Raw genomic sequence first — 18374 nt, 5'->3', positions numbered from 1 at the left:
TAGGTTTGTAAGACAGGATATACACGTTCACACACACACACACACACACACACACACACACACACACACACACACACACACACAAAGCATGAACTACATGACACTGCAGAACTCGCAAGGCTTAGTCCTCTGCATGGGCTTTGTACATATTCCTCATTCTTTAAGTGTACAGCCTTCATTACTTTAACTTGTAATCCTCCTTTGCTTCTAACTTCTAACTTTAGGAGCATAAAACTTATTGCTCCCATGGCAGGACATGAAAACCCCTTTTCCAAGCCAACATGTCTTCTAGGCCCTGCCATGGTACCTTAAATATTATCAGGATCATTCTATTAGGTTAAAAAAAATGGAGTTGACTCTTCAATCCTCACTAGGAATTTCACAAAGCCAGCCTTACCCCATACTTGTGCTGTGCCATCCTGGGGACCAGAACCATGTCTCACTCATCTCGGGGACACAAGCAGTCAGGCACACAGCTGAAGCTCAGTATGGGTTCTAACAGACTCATCACCTCTGAATGAATTTGTGGTAAGAATGTGTCTGAAGAGAAATATAACTTGAAACCCCTAAAATTATAAATTGCATATAGTATAAAATTATGTACCAATATAAAAATTATGCTAATATTTTTATGATGAATAGCAGACCTTTTAAAAAAAACCTACTCCTTGATGAAATGTTTACTGAGTGCCAATATGTGTGTGTGGTATGTATGTATGTGTGTATGTGTGGTGTGTATGTGTGATATGTGTCTCTGTGACCCTGTGTACGGTATATGTGTGTGTGTATGTATGTATGTCTCTGTGTGTGTGAGTGTGTATATATGTGTGGTATGTAATATGTATGTGTATGTATGTGGTATGTGTGTGTATGTGTGATGTATGTGTGTGTAGTGTATGGTGTATGTGTAATATGTGTCTCTGTGTCCCTGTGTATGGTATATGTATACATATGTATGTTTCTGTGTGTGTGAGTGTGTGTACATGTGTGGTATGTAATGTGTGTGTGTATGTGTATGTATGTGGTGTGTGTGTGTGGTGTTTCTGTGTATGGCACTGGGGATTGAACCTAACATATACATGCAAGTGTCCTACTGCCGAGTTATACCTTCCGCTCTATTTTTATTCTTCAGTTTTAGAGATAAAGTCTTACTAAGTTGCCCAGGCTACCCTTGAACTCACCAAATAGCCCAGGACAGACCTTGAACTTGGGCTCACTCTGCCTCAGTCTCCTTAGTAACTGAAAATAGGCCTGAGCCATTGAGCACAGTGTTCTAGCATCGGAAGGAAACATACACCAGCTGAGGAAATGAAGTGGGAAGATACAGGGGAGCCGTGGTCTCCACACTCTAGCCTGCATGCTGCACCCTCACCAAGCTCATTTACAGGCTTATGCATAGTCTCACCCGAGAACAAGGAAGTAGAGAATGTGTTAGCAACATTACAGTAATAATTCTGTATTTTATACATTGGAGGAACTCAGATTAGAAGAATTCAGAATACAAGGACACCCTCATTTACCGCCTAAATTCTCCAAATGCAGACAGAAGGCACACCCATACTTAGAAGTCCGTTATTTTTAGCCCTCTAGCCAACCGCTCCCTGAGTGAGGACACAGCCTAATTCATCTGTCTGAACTGCAAGGGCAGCGCTAGCCCTCTCCTTGTTCTACCCTGTACCTTCTCAGAGGGAAGAGCCATATGGTATTAATCTCTGGGTCCCAAGTGTACTGGTATAAGGGCACAAAACAGGTGCTCAAAGTGGGTTCTGATGCAGTTAATCGCCCCTGGGTGTATCTGTGGTGACCCAAGAGTCAGAGTCAGGAGCAAATGCACTGTCAGTGAAGGAGATTATCTGTCAGAGATGGAGAACCTTCCGCTTGCACATCTCTTAAAATACTGAGAGAGCAAACGAATCTCTGCCCTGGCAGGCAGTGCTCCAGGCTGGCCCAGACAGAACAACCCATTCACCTAAGTAGAGTGCAGGGTCCTGGATACAGATTTTCCAGCACCAATCAGCGGTGGCCAGCTGAAAAGTGGTCCTGGTCCTGATTCAGCTCTTCACAACTTTACTCATGAAAAAGGTCTGGACAGAGTTGGTGCTTCACGGGAGTCTGAGTCTGCCTCAACCTCAGCCAGAAGTCCAGACACCAGTATCATAGGCAATGGCATCTAACAGCGAGGGAGGGAGAGAGGGAGGGAGGGAGGGAGGGAGGGAAGGAAGGAGGCAGGGAGGGGAGGGAGGGAGGGACAGAATAAATGGCTGTGCCTCACAGAGGCTCATTTTTCTATGCTGCTGTACCTTGGTTGCATGGCATGTCTTCTGTGCAGAACTGTCTACTATGACCCAACATCTGGGATGTAATTAGGCATTGAGTTCAATGCCCAGTGCATTCTGGGTACTTTACCACTGAACTGTAGCACTGAGGGACATTTTTAAACACCAAGATCTTTGGCATTTTGGGGAAAAGCATCTTTTGTTTTTTTGGTTTTTTTTTTTTGGAGCTGGGGACCGAACCCAGGGCCTTGCGTGTGCTGGGCAAGCGCTCTACCGCTGAGCTAAATCCCCAACCCGGGGAAAAGCATCTTAAATCCCAGCCAGTAGCTGAAAGGTAGAGATAGGCAGATCCCAGGGGCTCTCTGCCCAGCAGCCTAGCTGAGACAGCAAGCTCTAGTTCAGAGAGGCAGACAGCAAAGGAAGATACCAGACACTGGCCTCTGGAATACTCACATGCATGCATGACACACACACACACACACACACACACACACACACACACACACACACACACACACACACTGCACCAGCCAGTAGGTAGCAAACAGCTGTGCTCAGGGTGAACTTTACATTAAACAGTGTCTGGGGGCGCTGGAGAGATGACTCAAGTGGTTAGTGTGTACTGTTTTTGGAGAGGATCTGCATTCAGTTCCTAGCACCCATGTCAGGGGATGCACAGTTACCTGATACTCTGGCTCCAGAAAATATGACTCGGTAGCCCTCTGCCACTACTTGTTCTCATGTGTGTGCACATATGAACACACACACACACACACACACACACACACACACACACACACGACTAATTAAAGGTCAAAATAGTACAGGGTGTATTAATAACTGCTGGGTTGAGCTGTCCAACAGGAGCTTTTCTCTGAAAACGGAGCCACAGTGAATGCTGAATGTTGCACGTCAAGTAACTGCCACCGCAAGTGCTAAGGGACATATCTAACCTGGTGCCCTCACTGAACGTCTGTATGTAGGTGCAGGCACACTTGGATCCTCAGTCAAGTCTGGAGTGTACACCCTGAGGCACTATCCAGTGCAGCAGGACAGCCCCACCCTCTGCTAGGCACACACAGGAGTCCATGTGTCATACTTCAAAATTTATAAATTAATCCTCGGATATGACTAACCATCTTAACAAACACACCATGAAAACCACCTTAGGTATGGATTAAAATGAAGAGTCTTGAGAGTGTCTGAAGCTTCCTATCAAAGGGATCTGGCCTACGGCTCTCTGCTCTATATCCTGAGGGGTGTGTGTGTGTGGTGGGGGGTGTCTCTGTGTGCGTGCGTGTGTGTGTGTGTATGTGTGTGTGTGTGTGTATGTGTGTGTTTGTTGTGTGAAGATGGGGGAGGTGAGGGAGACGGTCAGATAAGACAGGCATTAACAACAAGAGCCAAACTCAGGGCCACTTGAGTAAGGGATTCAGGATTCAGTCTAGAAGCAAAGGTTTGGGCACTAGGAAAAATATCCCTCACCCTCCAGGGGGAAGGGTCAGACTCTCTGAAGCTCAAGGCCAAACAGGCCTTGCAAGGCTTAAGGGTAGGCCAACCATTTAGATTCTTCAGATTATGATCAACACACAAAATTTAAACCTGCTCCTCCTAGCAGTCACTTTGCCTAAAACTCTATAGTCAAAATAGTGCTGGAAAATTCTACAGTCAAAATAGTGCTGGAAAACTCTATAGACAAAATACTGCTGGAAAACTCTATAGTCAAAATAGTACTGGAAAACTCTATAGTCAAAATACTGCTGGAAAACTCTATAGTCAAAATAGTACTGGAAAACTCTATAGTCAAAATACTGCTGGAAAACTCTATAGTCAAAATACTGCTAGAAAACTCTATAGTCAAAATACTGCTGGAAAACTCTATAGTCAAAATAGTGCTAGAAAATTCTATATTCAAAATACTGCTGGAAAACTCTATAGTCAAAATACTGCTAGAAAACGAAACCATATCTCCAGGCTTAGCAGGACACACATTTCCCTTGAAAACTGTAAATAGTGTCTTACCTGAATATGTAGTTTAAGTACTGCTGGTCAATGTCACTGAGAAATGAGAGAAAGAAAAACTCATGAAATAATGGAAGGAATTTTTTAAGTCTATAAATGGTCATTATCGTCTATTAATAAATTCTACCTCTAAGTTATTGATTTCATAAATTATCAAAGGAATACTTCATATTCTAGATCCATTTTTGTCATTTGACCCGAAATAACATTTTAAATTCCATATAACTCATTGAACATGAAGCCTTCCCCCTACATTCTGGTCTCTTTGGTTCGGGAAGGTATTCTGCAGGTTACCAAAAGCGAAATGTGGGCACCAACCCGGCCACAAACTCTTTGACCTACAATCTGTCCTGCCTGCAGGATCTGCTAATGCAAAGATGGCTATGTCTGATGTGATTATGGCTTACTCCATGAGAAGAAGCCCTTCCCAATACTGTGTGAGTAAGAGAACTAGAGACTAGATGCCCAGAGACCTAGGGTAAAAATCAACAAAACAAAATGAAAGGATTCCAATGACATTCTGCTACACTCAAAGTGCAGTGGCCTGTACAGCCATCATCAGAGATGCTCCCTTTGCAGCACACAGGAACAGATGCAGAGACCTACTGCCAGACATTATTCAGAGAGAGTCTAAATGTGGGGTTTCCATGAAATTTCTCCCCTCAGAGTTGAGAGAATCCCATGTCAGAGGAGGCAGAAGGACTGTAAGCGCCAGAGAACAGAGGAGAAACAGGGAGAACACGGCTCTGAATCAACTAAGCAAGGTGCAAATGCTCTCACAGAGACCGAAGCAGCAAGCACAGGGCCCGTGTGGTCTACGTTAGGTCCTCTGTGAATATATTATAGTCGTGAACTGCAGTGGACATGCAGGTGATTATCAAAGAAGCAGAAACACAAATTCCAAACCTTTATTGGGGTTAAGCATCGATGGACCCATTCTTCTTGAGCAGACAGTTGCTACTTCAGTACAAATACACATCCTGCCCGTGTATGTATTGGCTACTCTCAAAGGAGGGACTGCTATCAATTCTATCCACTATCTCAGACCGTGGGACTCGCTGGCTTCCAGGGCTGGCACTCTTAGCGGATGGAAATCCAGGGTCAGGTGGAAGGGCAGCTCTGGGCCCTCAGTCTGCTCTCCACAGACAGAGAGACAGAACTGATAGAAGAGGAGAGAGCTACATACTAACCATGGCACGGGTACATCTCACATATGCATCACACACACACACACACACACACACACACACACAAATAGGATTTCTTTGTAAAAATACAGAATACTCAAATAAATTCAAAACTCAGCTAAAGACTTTTATCTTAGTGTACATGTGGTAGATGCTCAAACTGTAAGAATCACATGTATGTTATTCATTCAGACTCAAATTGAAGTGAGCATCATACACTTTGTGTGGCTTTTTTTCTTTCTTTCTGGGACATGGGTTTTCCTATAGAGCCCAGGGAAGCCTTGAACTCTCAATCTTCCAGCCAAAGAGGAATTAATTACGGGTCTTCCAAACCACACCTGGCTCTGCTGGCTCTGGCTGCAGAAACATTCAAAGAAAAGGCAACCTGAGGAGTGAAAGTCACAGGGACAGACAGAGACTAAATTACCCTGGGGTCACAGGGATGGGGCCTTTGTAGATTCAAACTTAAGGACAAGGCTGCCTTAGGCAAACACCAGGTGGAATTTAGGATAACACCCAGTTTCAGGAAATGAGCTAACCGCCAAAGATAGTTCCCCACCAAGGGCCTCCAATTAATTCAAAGGACAATAGGTGGCCACCAATGAATTAAAAAAGTAATAGGCCCCACCAATGAGAAATAACCAACTCATGCTGGAACCTAAAGCCTATACCCTGAAACAGTATAAAGGGTGTGGGCCTCTTCTTCGGGGTCGCCTCTGTCCCGATTACAGGGTCACCCCAGTGTACTGGATCATTAAACCTCTTGCTTATTGCATCGATCTCCGTCTCTGTGTCTCTGTGAGTGGGACCTCCTAGACATAGGGTTCAGAGGGCTGTTCTCAAGTCTTACACCTTCACATGGGGGGGAGGTCACAGAGATGGGGCCTTCAATGGGGGTCACAGGGACAATTCCAGGCACCCCACACCCAGAAGCCAGCTGGACAGTCTCAGGCTCCAACTGTGTGGAGGCAAAATCCTTTTTTCTTTCTCTTTTTTCTCTTTTTTTTTTTTTTTATATTCACTAAGGCTTTTCATTGGCTACTTACAACAGACTGGAAACTAGAGAGACTTTCCAATATAAAATGAGTCAGGTTTTAGGGACTGTGAAAACAAGAACTCAGAAACTGCCCTTCTGTTAGATATAGTGAGAAGGCTAGGCTGACTCCATGACAGGCTTCAAAATGGCAGTTAAGAAGACTAGGCCTAAATCTGTTTCCAAAAACCGGGCAATTCCAGCCAAGTCCAGGCCTCAGAAGCTGCCCTGCCACCTGGCCTGAGGCAAGGACAATGGGTCAACGGCAGTTTCCAGACTTCCTTAGCTACTTCCCCAGCAACAGTTCCAGACCCAACACTCAGAAAATGGAATGGCAGGGTTGGGGAATTAGCTCAGTGGTAGAGCACTTGCCTAGCAAGCGCAAGGCCCTGGGTTCGGTCCCCAGCTCCGAAAAAAAGAATTAAAAAAAGAAAAAAAGAAAATGGAATGTCTGTAGAGATGGACCCAACAGATTAACATAGAGGTCACCTATCCTGCAATCTCCTTCTGTGCTTTAACTCAGGCCTGTGAGCTCACTTGGCTGTCTCTCTATTCTGGTAATGGGAGACCCCAGCATGCTGGACTTCTGCAGAACAAAACACTCTTTGCATTTGCGTACTATTTATGTCCAGGGTATCATTCTTTGGCAAATGATGGACCCTCACAGTTGGCAAGCGGCACCAGAACAGCTGGGCCCTTGAACAGCTGGGCGGATGGCACTTCCTTCACTAAATGCTCATCCAAATGGCTGTGCTTAAAGGATAGGAGACCTCCTTGCCTCTAACACACATTGCTGAAGGCAGGGGGCAACAGGCCTAAAAATGTCCCAATCTGCAACAAGAAGGATGCTTTGGAGGCCATCACTTGCCTAGCTGCATCTCCAGTTAGAGGGACGATCTGTATCACGTGTGGGTCTCATCTCCTCCCAAATGTTAAGAGCTTACCTTAGCACAGTGGGCTTCCGGGACCTCCGAAGTATTTTGTAAGAACCTAGACATGAAGAGACACCAGTCACTGACACTTTCTGTGACAGGAGCTGGCTCCAGACTCCCTCTCCCTGTTTCACACTCTGATAGGCAGAGGCCAAGAGCAGGGATGAGGGATGCACTTCAGCCCAGCAGGGCGCTTTCAGGAACGACCTCAGTGGTACTCATTACAGGCAGGTCTAGTTTCTTCCCATGGTGCGTGTGGAGAACGGAAAAGCCCAAGATCTCCAATTGCAACCAAAATCAAACTGTCTTTTAATTTCGCCTTTTTGGGTTTTTGTTTGCTACTGGAGTAATTTTATACAGGCCGTTCTGAGTGTTAGGTCTCAAAGCCCATATATGCAGAAATGAGCCCAAGCGGGACTTGGATTTCTGGTGGTCAGGTAAAAGCAAGCGTTCCTCTGGAACTTGTGAAGTGAGCTTTTCTTTCCCCAAAGGAGCCCCTCCCCAAGCTACTCATCCTCTTTATGACCTCTCCCTCTCTAGCGGTCTCTGGCGCTTGCTCTGCTCGGCTCTGTCTCTGGCTACCTCTACTACACCCTCCCACTTCCCCAGCCCTGGCCATGACCAACCTGCCTTCCTTTGTCTCTGCTCTGGACTCTTCCAGATGCCTCCAGATAATAAATTAACCCTTGCTCCTGCTGGAGTGGCCATGCCAGCAGTCGCTCTACTGAGTCCCCTCACAGACACTATTTTTAGGAAAGACTGACCAGCATTCCAGACAAAACCCAAGCAGGCATTGTGGCTCGTGCCTGGCGATCCTTCCTTCCTAGCACTTGGGAGGCAGAGGCAGGGGGGGTCTCTGTGAGTTCAAAGCCAGCCTGGTCTACAAAGACAGCCAGGGAAACCAATCTCGAAAAACAAAGACAAACCCAAACCAAGGAGAGTTTGGCACAAAAGAGAATTATGCTGAAAAATGGAAATATTTGAGGAAAAGTTCAAAGCAGGAAAAAAAACAAAATCTGAAAGATGTCCATTTTACTTTAATCTTCATATTTTAATTTTCCTGTTGTCTAGGATCACTAGAAATGACTCCAGAGTAGGAGTTTAGTAACCTCCTCTATTATTTAAGAAAAGACTTTTAAACACTTACCTACACAAAAGAAGTGGATTAGAGCCCAGAAATATCCATCTGGATCAAACTGTAAGACAGGATTAAAAAGGCAGGGTCAAGCTACAGCAAGCAGGAATTTGTAAGGCAGTCAGGAATCAGACGGCAGAGAGAGCTGAAGGCTCCAGAGCTCCTGGGGCTTAGAATCAGGTCATTTCCCACCCAGAGGCCCTGTACCCTACTCCGCCACCACCCGATGTGTCTGTCTGTCCTGGTAAAGAGTGGGATCTAAGCCTGGATGGAGACAGCCGCTGTCTCCTCCCTTAAGAGATGACCTGGCTGTGTGCACTGGGATGCCAGGGCTGCACTACCACACCCAGCTTGTTTTCTCTAACTCGGACGCTGGAAATCCAGACTCGGTCCTCAAGTACTTAGCCAGTGAGCCACCGCTCTTGCCTGTGCTGTGAGACATTAAAGGAGGGAAACTACTCAAAGCACTTGCACGGAGCCTGCTGTGAGGCAAGTGTTAGTCCGTAAGTGTTAGTCGTTCCTGCTTGCAGGGACTCCCCAGCCTCAGTGTTCCCCGGCTGAACCCTGGCCTCTCTGTGCTACAGTGATCTGTTGTCTTAGTCTGTTTCCCTCCCCTTTGCTCTAAATGTCGCCAAATTCTGCTGGAATGGACTGGTATCTGTATCCTTGGGGCCTCAGTGCCTAACACTCAATAGAGTCTTACTACTAGGGGAGGAAGGAGGAAAGGTAAGAAAGAAAAATGATTTACCCAAAAAAGGGTAATTGTTGAGGTTTAGTCTTGTTATATATTGCATGTTAAATACTGGCCCCCAAGATTTGGATACCCACTGACCCCACCCCCAACATACACACACACACACACACACACACACACACACACACACACACACACACACACACACACACACGGAGATCCCTCAGGGACAAGGAGATACTCACATACACCAAGTGATACTATACAACTTTGCTCCTTAATTTAAAACTACTGGTTAAATGCCCACAGCCTATAGCTGGCTAAGACAGGTAGGCAGGGCTTCAGTTCCTAAGCTTGGAGTCTGAGGCAGAGACCACAAGAAGAGAGAAGAAGCCATGGGGTAGGTGGATTGTGAGAACAGGGCCATGAGGGTTGACCAGTTAGGGTTGGAGCAGCCCAGGCAGAGTATGGTAAGTTATGTGTCAGGTTATTGCTAGGAAAGTATACAAAATAGCACGAGGGTTGATACCCACCCAGCTCTAATGCATTTGAGGCTTATTATAAATATAAAGGTTTTGGGTCTTTCAGATAGAAACCCTCAGTTGATATTCACCACAACGATGAGGTGATTACTAGGGCTGAAAGGGGTCTCCAAGTGACTCAGAGGGTAAACTACATCCGGCACAGCACAGGTATGGGATCAAAGGTTCCTGAGGCACTTACACCCCTGCACTCCTCCAGGAGCCATTGCTCCAAGGCCTGGAGAAATAGCAGGTGGAGATACTAGGCAGCCGTCCTGATAGCTTTTGCACGTCTTTGGTTGGCCATGCCATTCTGGTTCTAAAAGAAAGAGAAGTCGAAGCACCGTACATCTGTGTGTGCTTCAGAGAGCAAGGGGGTCTGTGAAAATACCAAGTTCACCTGGACTTACCTGAGAGTCCTGGAAGGGAAGGCACACTGCAGCAGCCAAGAGGAAGAGGGCACTGTGGACAGGCAGATACACAGGCAATTCAGCTTTCAGCATCAGAGCATGTCTCAGTGTGTGCGGATGTAGAGACACACCCACTGGCATGTGCACGTGGCCAAGAGACTACGAGCACCCAGCGCCCTGAGCATCTCTGAGAGCCCCACTACCTACACCTCACAGTTGTACACTCTGCTGACAGTCAGGTGTCTCCTGTGGCTCAGCTAGCTGTTTCCTGAAGCATGGCACTCACAGAGTACCTGAGAACTAGAGTTGCTTCACTCCAAAAGTGCTCATGTCAGCATCCACACCCCCAGACATGAGAGGCAAACTGGGAGGTCACCTGTACCCCCAGATATGAGACAGGCAAACTGGGAGGTCACCCGTAACCCCAGATATGGGAGAGGCAGCATTACCTCATGGTCCACCATCGCTCTGACTAAATAATTGATCTCGGTATCTCCAATAACAGGGCATATCAAACATGTGCTTCTTGATAAGTTACACTCAGGACACAGAATCAGTCAAGTGGTATCAAGCACCTTAGGTACTCGAACTTAATAATGTGGAAATAATACAATAAACCTAAACTTAGGCACAGTCCACAGACAACAGCCCTGGACCGTCAACAGTGTAGAGACCAGGCCGCTGCAGAAGGCAACAGTGCTTGCTGCTGGGGGATGAGGACAGCTGAGTTATGAGGTTAATTCCTGGGGCACGGTGGAAGGAAAGAGCTAACCCAGTGAGTTGTCCTTTAACATCCATGCATGACAGAAGACACACACACACACACACACACACACACACACACACACACACACACACACACACACGTCAATAAATAAATGTATATTTAAAACATTTAATGGGAAGGCAAGTAAAAAAAAATAAACAAAAATAAAGGTTGAAGAACTGGCTGGTATTGAAAGGCACATGCCGTCCCATAGGGGAAACTCTTATAAAGACAAAATGGGATACTGACAAGATTTAAACATGAACTTGGTATCAGATAAGGGCACCTTATCAATGTAGTCCACTAAATGTAAATGTGTTTTGGTTACATCAGGGATGGTTGATATTAAGAGACAAAGTACTTAAGAACAGGGTCATGGTCTCTGAACTGACTCTCAAGTGAATCAGAAAAATACAGGTTAAAAAAATATGTATATACATATACATATATATTCTTAGATATACTAATATAGATAGATAGATAGATAGATAGATAGACAGACAGACAGACAGACAGATAGACGGGTCCATATATATATGTATATATATATATATGAGAGAGGAGAAAGAAAACAAATACAAAAAAGGTAGAAATGTGTAAATGTAGGAATTCACTGTAAGAATCTTGCTTAATCTTTTTAAAAATACTGTTGTTTTAAATGACTTGTTTGTTTTGTGTGCATTGGTGTTTTGCTTGCATGAGGGTATCATATCCCCCAGAAACAGAGTTGCGGACAGTCGTGAGGTGCCTGGGAACTGAGCCTGGGTCCTCTGGAAAAGCATTCAAGAGCTCTTAACCTCTGAGTATCACTTTAGCACCTACTGCTTAATCTTCGCTTCCAGACAGAAGGTTTTTAAGAAAAGCCTTTTGTGCTCCTGAAATACAGGTGAAATCCTACAGTGCTAGGTTGTGCTTGCCTCATCCTGAGGGAAGGGAGGGGGTGCATCTGGGTCCCTGACTAGGAAAACCTATCCAGAAACTTTATTTTACATGGTCTACTTTATTTGTATTTAGAGATTTCTACAAAATATTCCTCTTAAAAATTCTCTTACAAAACCCCAACAGAGCCAGATGGTGAGAGCGCATGCTGTTGACCCCAGCACTGGGGAATCAGAGGAGGCAGGTCTCTGAGGTGGAGGATAGTCTGGTCTACAGTGAGTTCCAGGGCAGCCAGGGCTACACAAAGAATCCCTGTCTCAAAAAACCAAACCAAGCCAACCAACCAACCAACCAAACAGCCTACCACACCCACTCAGGTATTTTCAGAACTCTCTCTGCTGCTCAAAGTCCACCTGGGCTATCAGAATCCCTGGTTTTGGCATCTCTCCTCTGGGTTTCATACACAGAAAGACCTTGCTTTGGGTTTTGTCCAACAAATTTCTCCTTTTAAAAAGAGGCACCAAGAAGCACTGACCCCAAGCCAGCCTACTCCCCATTCTTTAGCCATTTTATAAGACAGCAACATGTACAGCCATACCCCTGCCCCTGATCTGTTGCATCCTTGGCAACTGTGAGGTCAAAGGCACGAGGGGCAGTGCTCAGTGTCTGCATAGGAGGAGCAGCACTCAGTCAGTACACAGAGACAGTGCTCAGTCAGCACACAGGAGCATCACTCAGTCAGCACACAGGGGCAGTGCTCAGTGTCTTCATAGGAGGGGCAGCTCTCAGTCAGCACACAGGGGCAGCTCTCAGTCAGCACACAGGGGCAGCGCTCAGTGTCTGCACACAGGGGCAGCACTCAGTGTCTGCACACAGGGGCAGCACTCAGTGTCTGCACACAGGGGCAGCACTCAGTCAGCACACAGGGGCAGCACGCAGCACAGCATCTGCACCTGGAAATCTTATTTAATTTTTTTTTTTTACTTTTTATCACGTGATAGGATCTCACGATCTTGCCCAAGCTGGCTTTGAATCTGCAAATCTCATGCCTCAGACTTCTGAGAAGCTGGTATTGTGGGGCTTTCTATGCCACCATACCTGGCTTTCGGGAGATTTTTGCGTAGGGCATGTGAGGTATCTCATACCAAGAGAATCCTGTATGTAGGTCACAAGCATACATATGTGCACAAACATACACCACATGAGCGTAAAGTGCAACCTGAGAGTTACAACCTCAGTACACGGTGAACAGTGATGCCAACCCATTCCTATGGTCCTCCCTGCTGTAATGTGTGGCTGGGTACTGCACCCAGACTTGCAGCGCTGTCACGGCCCAAGGCAGAATGAAGAACTGGGAACCCCTCATAGCTGGGCCTTAGTTATGAGTCAGAAGGACACGTGCCAGCCACGGCCCAGAAGCCTCTGCACTCAGTCTACCCTCGTCTGGCAGCTGTGGTCTCTAAAGGGTAGTGAAGGCAGGAGGGATGAGTGGAGGGGACCAACAGGGGTTTCCTGGGCCAGCACAACAACATGCCGGGTTTAGTGGGGAGGAGAGGAATCTGCATGAACTTGGGAGCTCCCTCAACAGAAAGGCCAGCTAGAATGCACAATGCTTCCTCACAAGCGGGATGGGCAGCACAGGGATATCAGGAGTGACACTGGACCGGCTCCCACAGCACCTGCCCTCAAGCCACACTGACCACATCAAGCAGTCACTCACAGATCATAAATAGCTCTGCACAGCAGCTAATCTCCTTCTAAAGAAGACGGGTCCTAAGGTTGTGTTGACATTTTATTTTCCAAGTTGCAACCCGTATTAAAAGCCAAGGAAGGTGAGTGAGGGGTACTGGGCGGATGAAAGCCCTGGAATCCATAAAACAACACAACCTAAACCAGTTTACGCTGCTGTTCTGCCTTCAGGGTGCTTCCCAATCACTGCTGAGGGGAGGGCAGTCCCGGCAACCAAACACTGTCATAAAGAGTGGAGGCACAGGCACCTACATCAGAGTCTGGCCTGCCTCGGACACACTTTGCTGAGACCCCTCTAAGGCACAGGGCATTTTAAAACCTCTCTATGATCACAGCCGGAGACCACAATTCAGACCCTGAGATGTACTTTGATCATCATGGAAATTACAGACCCCACCATGCTTGCTAATCTATGCCAACTTTACCCAAGACAGAGCTATCTGAAAGGAAAGAACCTCAGTTGAGAAAACACCTCCCTAAGATCCGGCTGTAAGGCATTTTCTTAATTAGTGAGTGACAGGGGAGGACCCAACCCACTGTGGGTGGAGGCCATCCATGGCTTGGTGGTCTTAGGTTCTATAAGAAAGCAGGCTAAGCAAGCCATGATGTGCAAGCCAGTAGGCAGCGCCTCTCCATGGCAACTGTTCCAGTTCCTGCCTCCAGGTTCCACCCTGGCTTGAGGTCGCTGTTTTGACTTCCTTTGACAATGACCTGTGATGTGGAAGTATAAACTGAACAATCCCTTTCCTCCTCAACTTGCTTTTTCCACTGCAACAGAAACCCTAGTTAAGACACCTAATAATGCAAATATCATTTTAAAGAGTGTGTGTGTGTGTGTGTGTGTGTGTGTGTGTGTGTGTGTGTGTGTGTGTATGTGTGAAATGTGGAGGCTTAAAATCATGACACAGGAATGATCCATTTTGCGTTCTGAGACAGGGTCTCAGAATCATGTCTCCCCGTTATATCCCACACTGGAATTACAAACATCTGTCACCACACTGGGCTTTTGAAGTGTGAGCTAGGGGTTAATAAGGGTACCATGCTCCTGTGACAAGCACTATTAACTAGCTATCTCCCCCGACCCCCTGCATCCCTCACCCCTTCTACCCTAGCCCAGCCCTGATTTTATTTTTTAGACCTTAAGTTGTTGCGTGGTTTTCATGTTCTCCACCACCACCACCACTGCACAATTAGTGAAGTTCTGTGTACTCATCGCGGAAATATAACACTGGGTTAGTTTTCCCCTCAGAAGAAAATATCCCAGAAAGAAGAGAACAATTTTAAAAACGGGAAACAAAGCACAAATGTGTGCCTGATGATAGTAAATGATAATAAATCCCCCCTTCGGCAATTTATAAGCTGAGTTAAAAATCAGGTTAAATCCTCAGGCTGTTTCAACTTACCTACAGATCTTTGAGAGCGATGTTTTCTGTATGAAAGTGAAGAGACATAATAATAATTATTAGTCTTTCAAAACTCTTTAATTCCCTTGAACAGAAACATTTAGATTAAAAAGCAAATAAATTATAAATGTTTTAGGGAGCTTAAGGGCTCACGGCCAGAGGATAGAGAGATGGCTCAGCAAAGAGAATCACTTGAGTTTAGGAGAGCTGGCTATTCTTCCTAAGGTCCTGAGTTCAATTCCCAACACCCATATGGTGGCTCATAATTATCTGTAGCCCCAAGGGATCTGATGCCCTCTTCTGATGTGTATGTAGGCAGATAAAACATCTACATATGCAAAATACATACATAAATAAATCTCTTGTTAATTTATTTATTTTAAAGAGAGCTTGCTGACACTTAGTGCTTCTGCTGCTTCTGCTGCTTGGACCAAACAAAGAATGACTTAGCCAGAGCTGAGTCCCCGCCAGAGCGCTCTGACCATGGTACAGTGTGAGCAGGTGAACAACAGCCTGTCAGGGCCAATCCTCAAATCCTACACACAAATCCAAGGACAGAGAGAAGTCAATGCGATTTCCACAGGAAAAGAAACTAACCTCTACGCCAACCTCTAACCTCTGTGTGTGTATTAATTTATTTAGTGATTTATTTCAATATTTATTATTTACATGTATGTGTGTCTGTATGACTTTACATGTGTACAGATGCCCAGAGACCAGAAGGGGGCACTGAATCTCCTAGAAATAGAGTTACAAGGTTATAAGACACTTGATGTGAATTCTGGGAACCAAAACCAGATCCCCTGCGAATGCAGTAAGTGGGCTTAACCTCTAAACCATACCTCCTGCCTCCTATTTAATGATTTTTGAGAGGGTGTTGGTCTTGCTATGTTTTCTAGATTATTCTTGAACACCTAACTCAAGTAATCCTCCTGCCTCAGCCAGAGTAGCTGTAACTAGGGGCATGTATCATTGTGCACAGCACACTGGTGTCTCTCTAAATATCCCTTCATTCACTCAGCTCCGACTGTTAGCATGGTTTCACGGTTTGTGGTGTATGAACAGTAAACAGAAATGAGGGTAAGGAACATTGAGTCTCACTCTCAGAGAGAAAAAAAATAGCAGATTGGGGGAACAGAAAACCTGGCATTGGAATGAAGAAAGTGTAACCAGGATTCTTCCCTGACAATGTCTTTTTAATCAGATCAAGTAAATTAACCCTTGGCACAGAAAAATGAAGGTTTAGCTGAATCAGTCAGGAAGAATGACATATTAATTCTAGATATTTCGGACTCATTTTACTATCTGGGACAAACTACAGTTTTGGATGCCTATTCAGACAGTGTTAAGTATAAGTGTGTTTTGAAGAAGCAAAGGGCTGAAGCCAGGCACAGTGACACACACCTGTCATCCAGCACTCCAGAGCCTAAGGTAGGAGGATCATGAGTTCAAGGCCACTGTTGGCTACAGAGTGAGTTCCAGGCTAGACAACTTGACAGTTCCAGGGCAGTCTGAGACCCTGTCCAAAGAAATGAAACCGATGGTCTGTTCTCTGGGATGCCTTAAGTTTTCACATGTTGGAAAATAGCTGAGTTTTTATTCTATTAATAAGTACATGTTGTTTGAATACAAAGCTAGGGCTTGTCTCTTTGGGATCTTCAGACTAAGGGAAGCAGGGCGAGCATGGCTGTGCTGCCCCCTGGTGGGAAGAATGCCTCAGCTCATAAGACCTGTAGTTTTGACCCTGTTAGGGTAAAATGTGTTGTTTTTTAAGCTGTATTAGGATCTAAACATAATGGAACATCACGAACCTTGTTAAGAGCAAGTTCAGAGGGCAGAGGTTGCAGGGCTGGCCTACCTTTGCCATGAAGAGCACATCTACTCAGTAACGACTGTTGGCTTGTGACAGAACGACGATGTCACCAGTCCACTGGAGTTCAGCCTCTCAGAGGACAGGTTCTCTTTATATTAAATTGGTTTTACTTCATTTTAGCTATAATGCATTTTGTTTCATTTGATGTGGGGTCTCATGTAGCCCAGGCTGGACTTGAACTCACTCCACCTTCCACTCCCGGGATTCAGGAATGCACTATCACAGCCAGATTTTTTTTTTTCCCATGAGACAAAACTGTCTCATGTCTCTCAGGCTGGTTTTGAATTCAAAATAATCCCTCTGCCTCATCCTCCTGAGAAGTGGGATGATAGTATGAGCTACCATGCCCGGATCTATTTTCCCAAGTCCAGCCCTTTCTGACTAGAGAGGCTGAGATGGAGAGCAAGAGTGTGAGCGAAGCTTATCATACCACTCAGCTGCCCAGGACTCTGACAGCAACTGAGGTGTGACTGGAAGGCATCCCCATTTCAGGGCCTTCATCCCAAAGTAATCAGTCCCCATAACAGCTCAGGGTCTGGGGGAGACACCTGTAATCCCAGCCCTGGGGAGACAGAGACCGGAAGACTACAAGTTCAAGGCTAGCCTGGGCTACTCAGTGAGGAAGAAAAGATCACAGTAACAAAAATTATAATGAGGGCAAAATTCCCTGTGGGTTACCTAATTTACTAAAGTACACTCAGCCGTGGCAGGGTGCCCTCTCAGGGCGTTACCCACATGGCCAGTGTGCTTACGGGTCAATAACCATGAATGACATAGCCTGCCTGCAGGCCTGCCAGTCCTCCAGGGACGGCCTCCGACCTTAAGTCACCAGCCTTCAACTGCTTAATTCCCTCCCTACCTTATATTTCCATTTTCCCCTTGTCCAGCTGGAAATCTCCATGCACCCCACATAGCTCAACTCAAACCTATCCCCCGGAAGGCCTTTGCTGAAGTCACCAGTCCTCCCACATCCAGTTCCACATGACCCTATGGCATCAAAGCCCACACATTAACGTCAGTTCCTTTCCACTCAATTCTGAGCTCCAGGAGGACCACAAATGCAGCTCCATATCTCAACTGTAGGCCTGACGAGATGTTTTCTATCTAGTATAAACAATATACATTTAAAAAAAAAAACAAAAAAAAACAACAGTGGTCATCCCACAAGCTACCAATAGCTGTAGGGAGTGGGTCTGATGTTAAGGTCCTGTTTTCCAATTGGTTCTTGATTTGTCAGTAAAGAAAGCCATGGACCAATTGCTGGGCAGAAGGTACAGGCGAGACTTCCGGGTCCCTGGAGGCAGTTGAGGCGATTCGAGGAAGGAGAACGAAGTTTTGCCATGCTTTGGAGGGAGAAGAACCTGGCAGCTGTGTGAGGTCTCAGGAGGAGCTGGGGCCTGTGGGTGGTCAGGGGTGTCTGGCAGGGGCTAGATGGGACTAGCCACTGAAGTTTGGGGCAGGTGGCAAGAGCGGAGCTAAAAATATTATTAAAGG

At 45.9% G+C, this 18374-nt stretch overlaps 1 protein-coding gene across 1 annotated transcript in view; it reads right to left on the bottom strand.

The window, feature by feature from the left end:
- Tmem241 (transmembrane protein 241) overlaps positions 1-18374 on the bottom strand; it is a 108091-nt gene that overhangs the window by 53394 nt on the left and 36323 nt on the right. Inside the window, exons 6-10 of the mRNA XM_032886111.1 lie at positions 15008-15033; positions 10211-10262; positions 8598-8646; positions 7463-7508; positions 4299-4334 (exon numbers count right to left, since the gene is read on the bottom strand). Of these exons, the coding sequence (XP_032742002.1) occupies positions 4299-4334; positions 7463-7508; positions 8598-8646; positions 10211-10262; positions 15008-15033 (209 nt within the window). The remainder of the gene's footprint in view (positions 1-4298; positions 4335-7462; positions 7509-8597; positions 8647-10210; positions 10263-15007; positions 15034-18374) is intronic.

This window comes from Rattus rattus, chromosome 15, assembly GCF_011064425.1.
Source record: "Rattus rattus isolate New Zealand chromosome 15, Rrattus_CSIRO_v1, whole genome shotgun sequence".
Lineage (NCBI taxonomy): Eukaryota > Metazoa > Chordata > Mammalia > Rodentia > Muridae > Rattus > Rattus rattus.
Note: the sequence above shows the minus strand (reverse complement) of the source record. Positions and strands in the feature narration are given on the sequence as shown.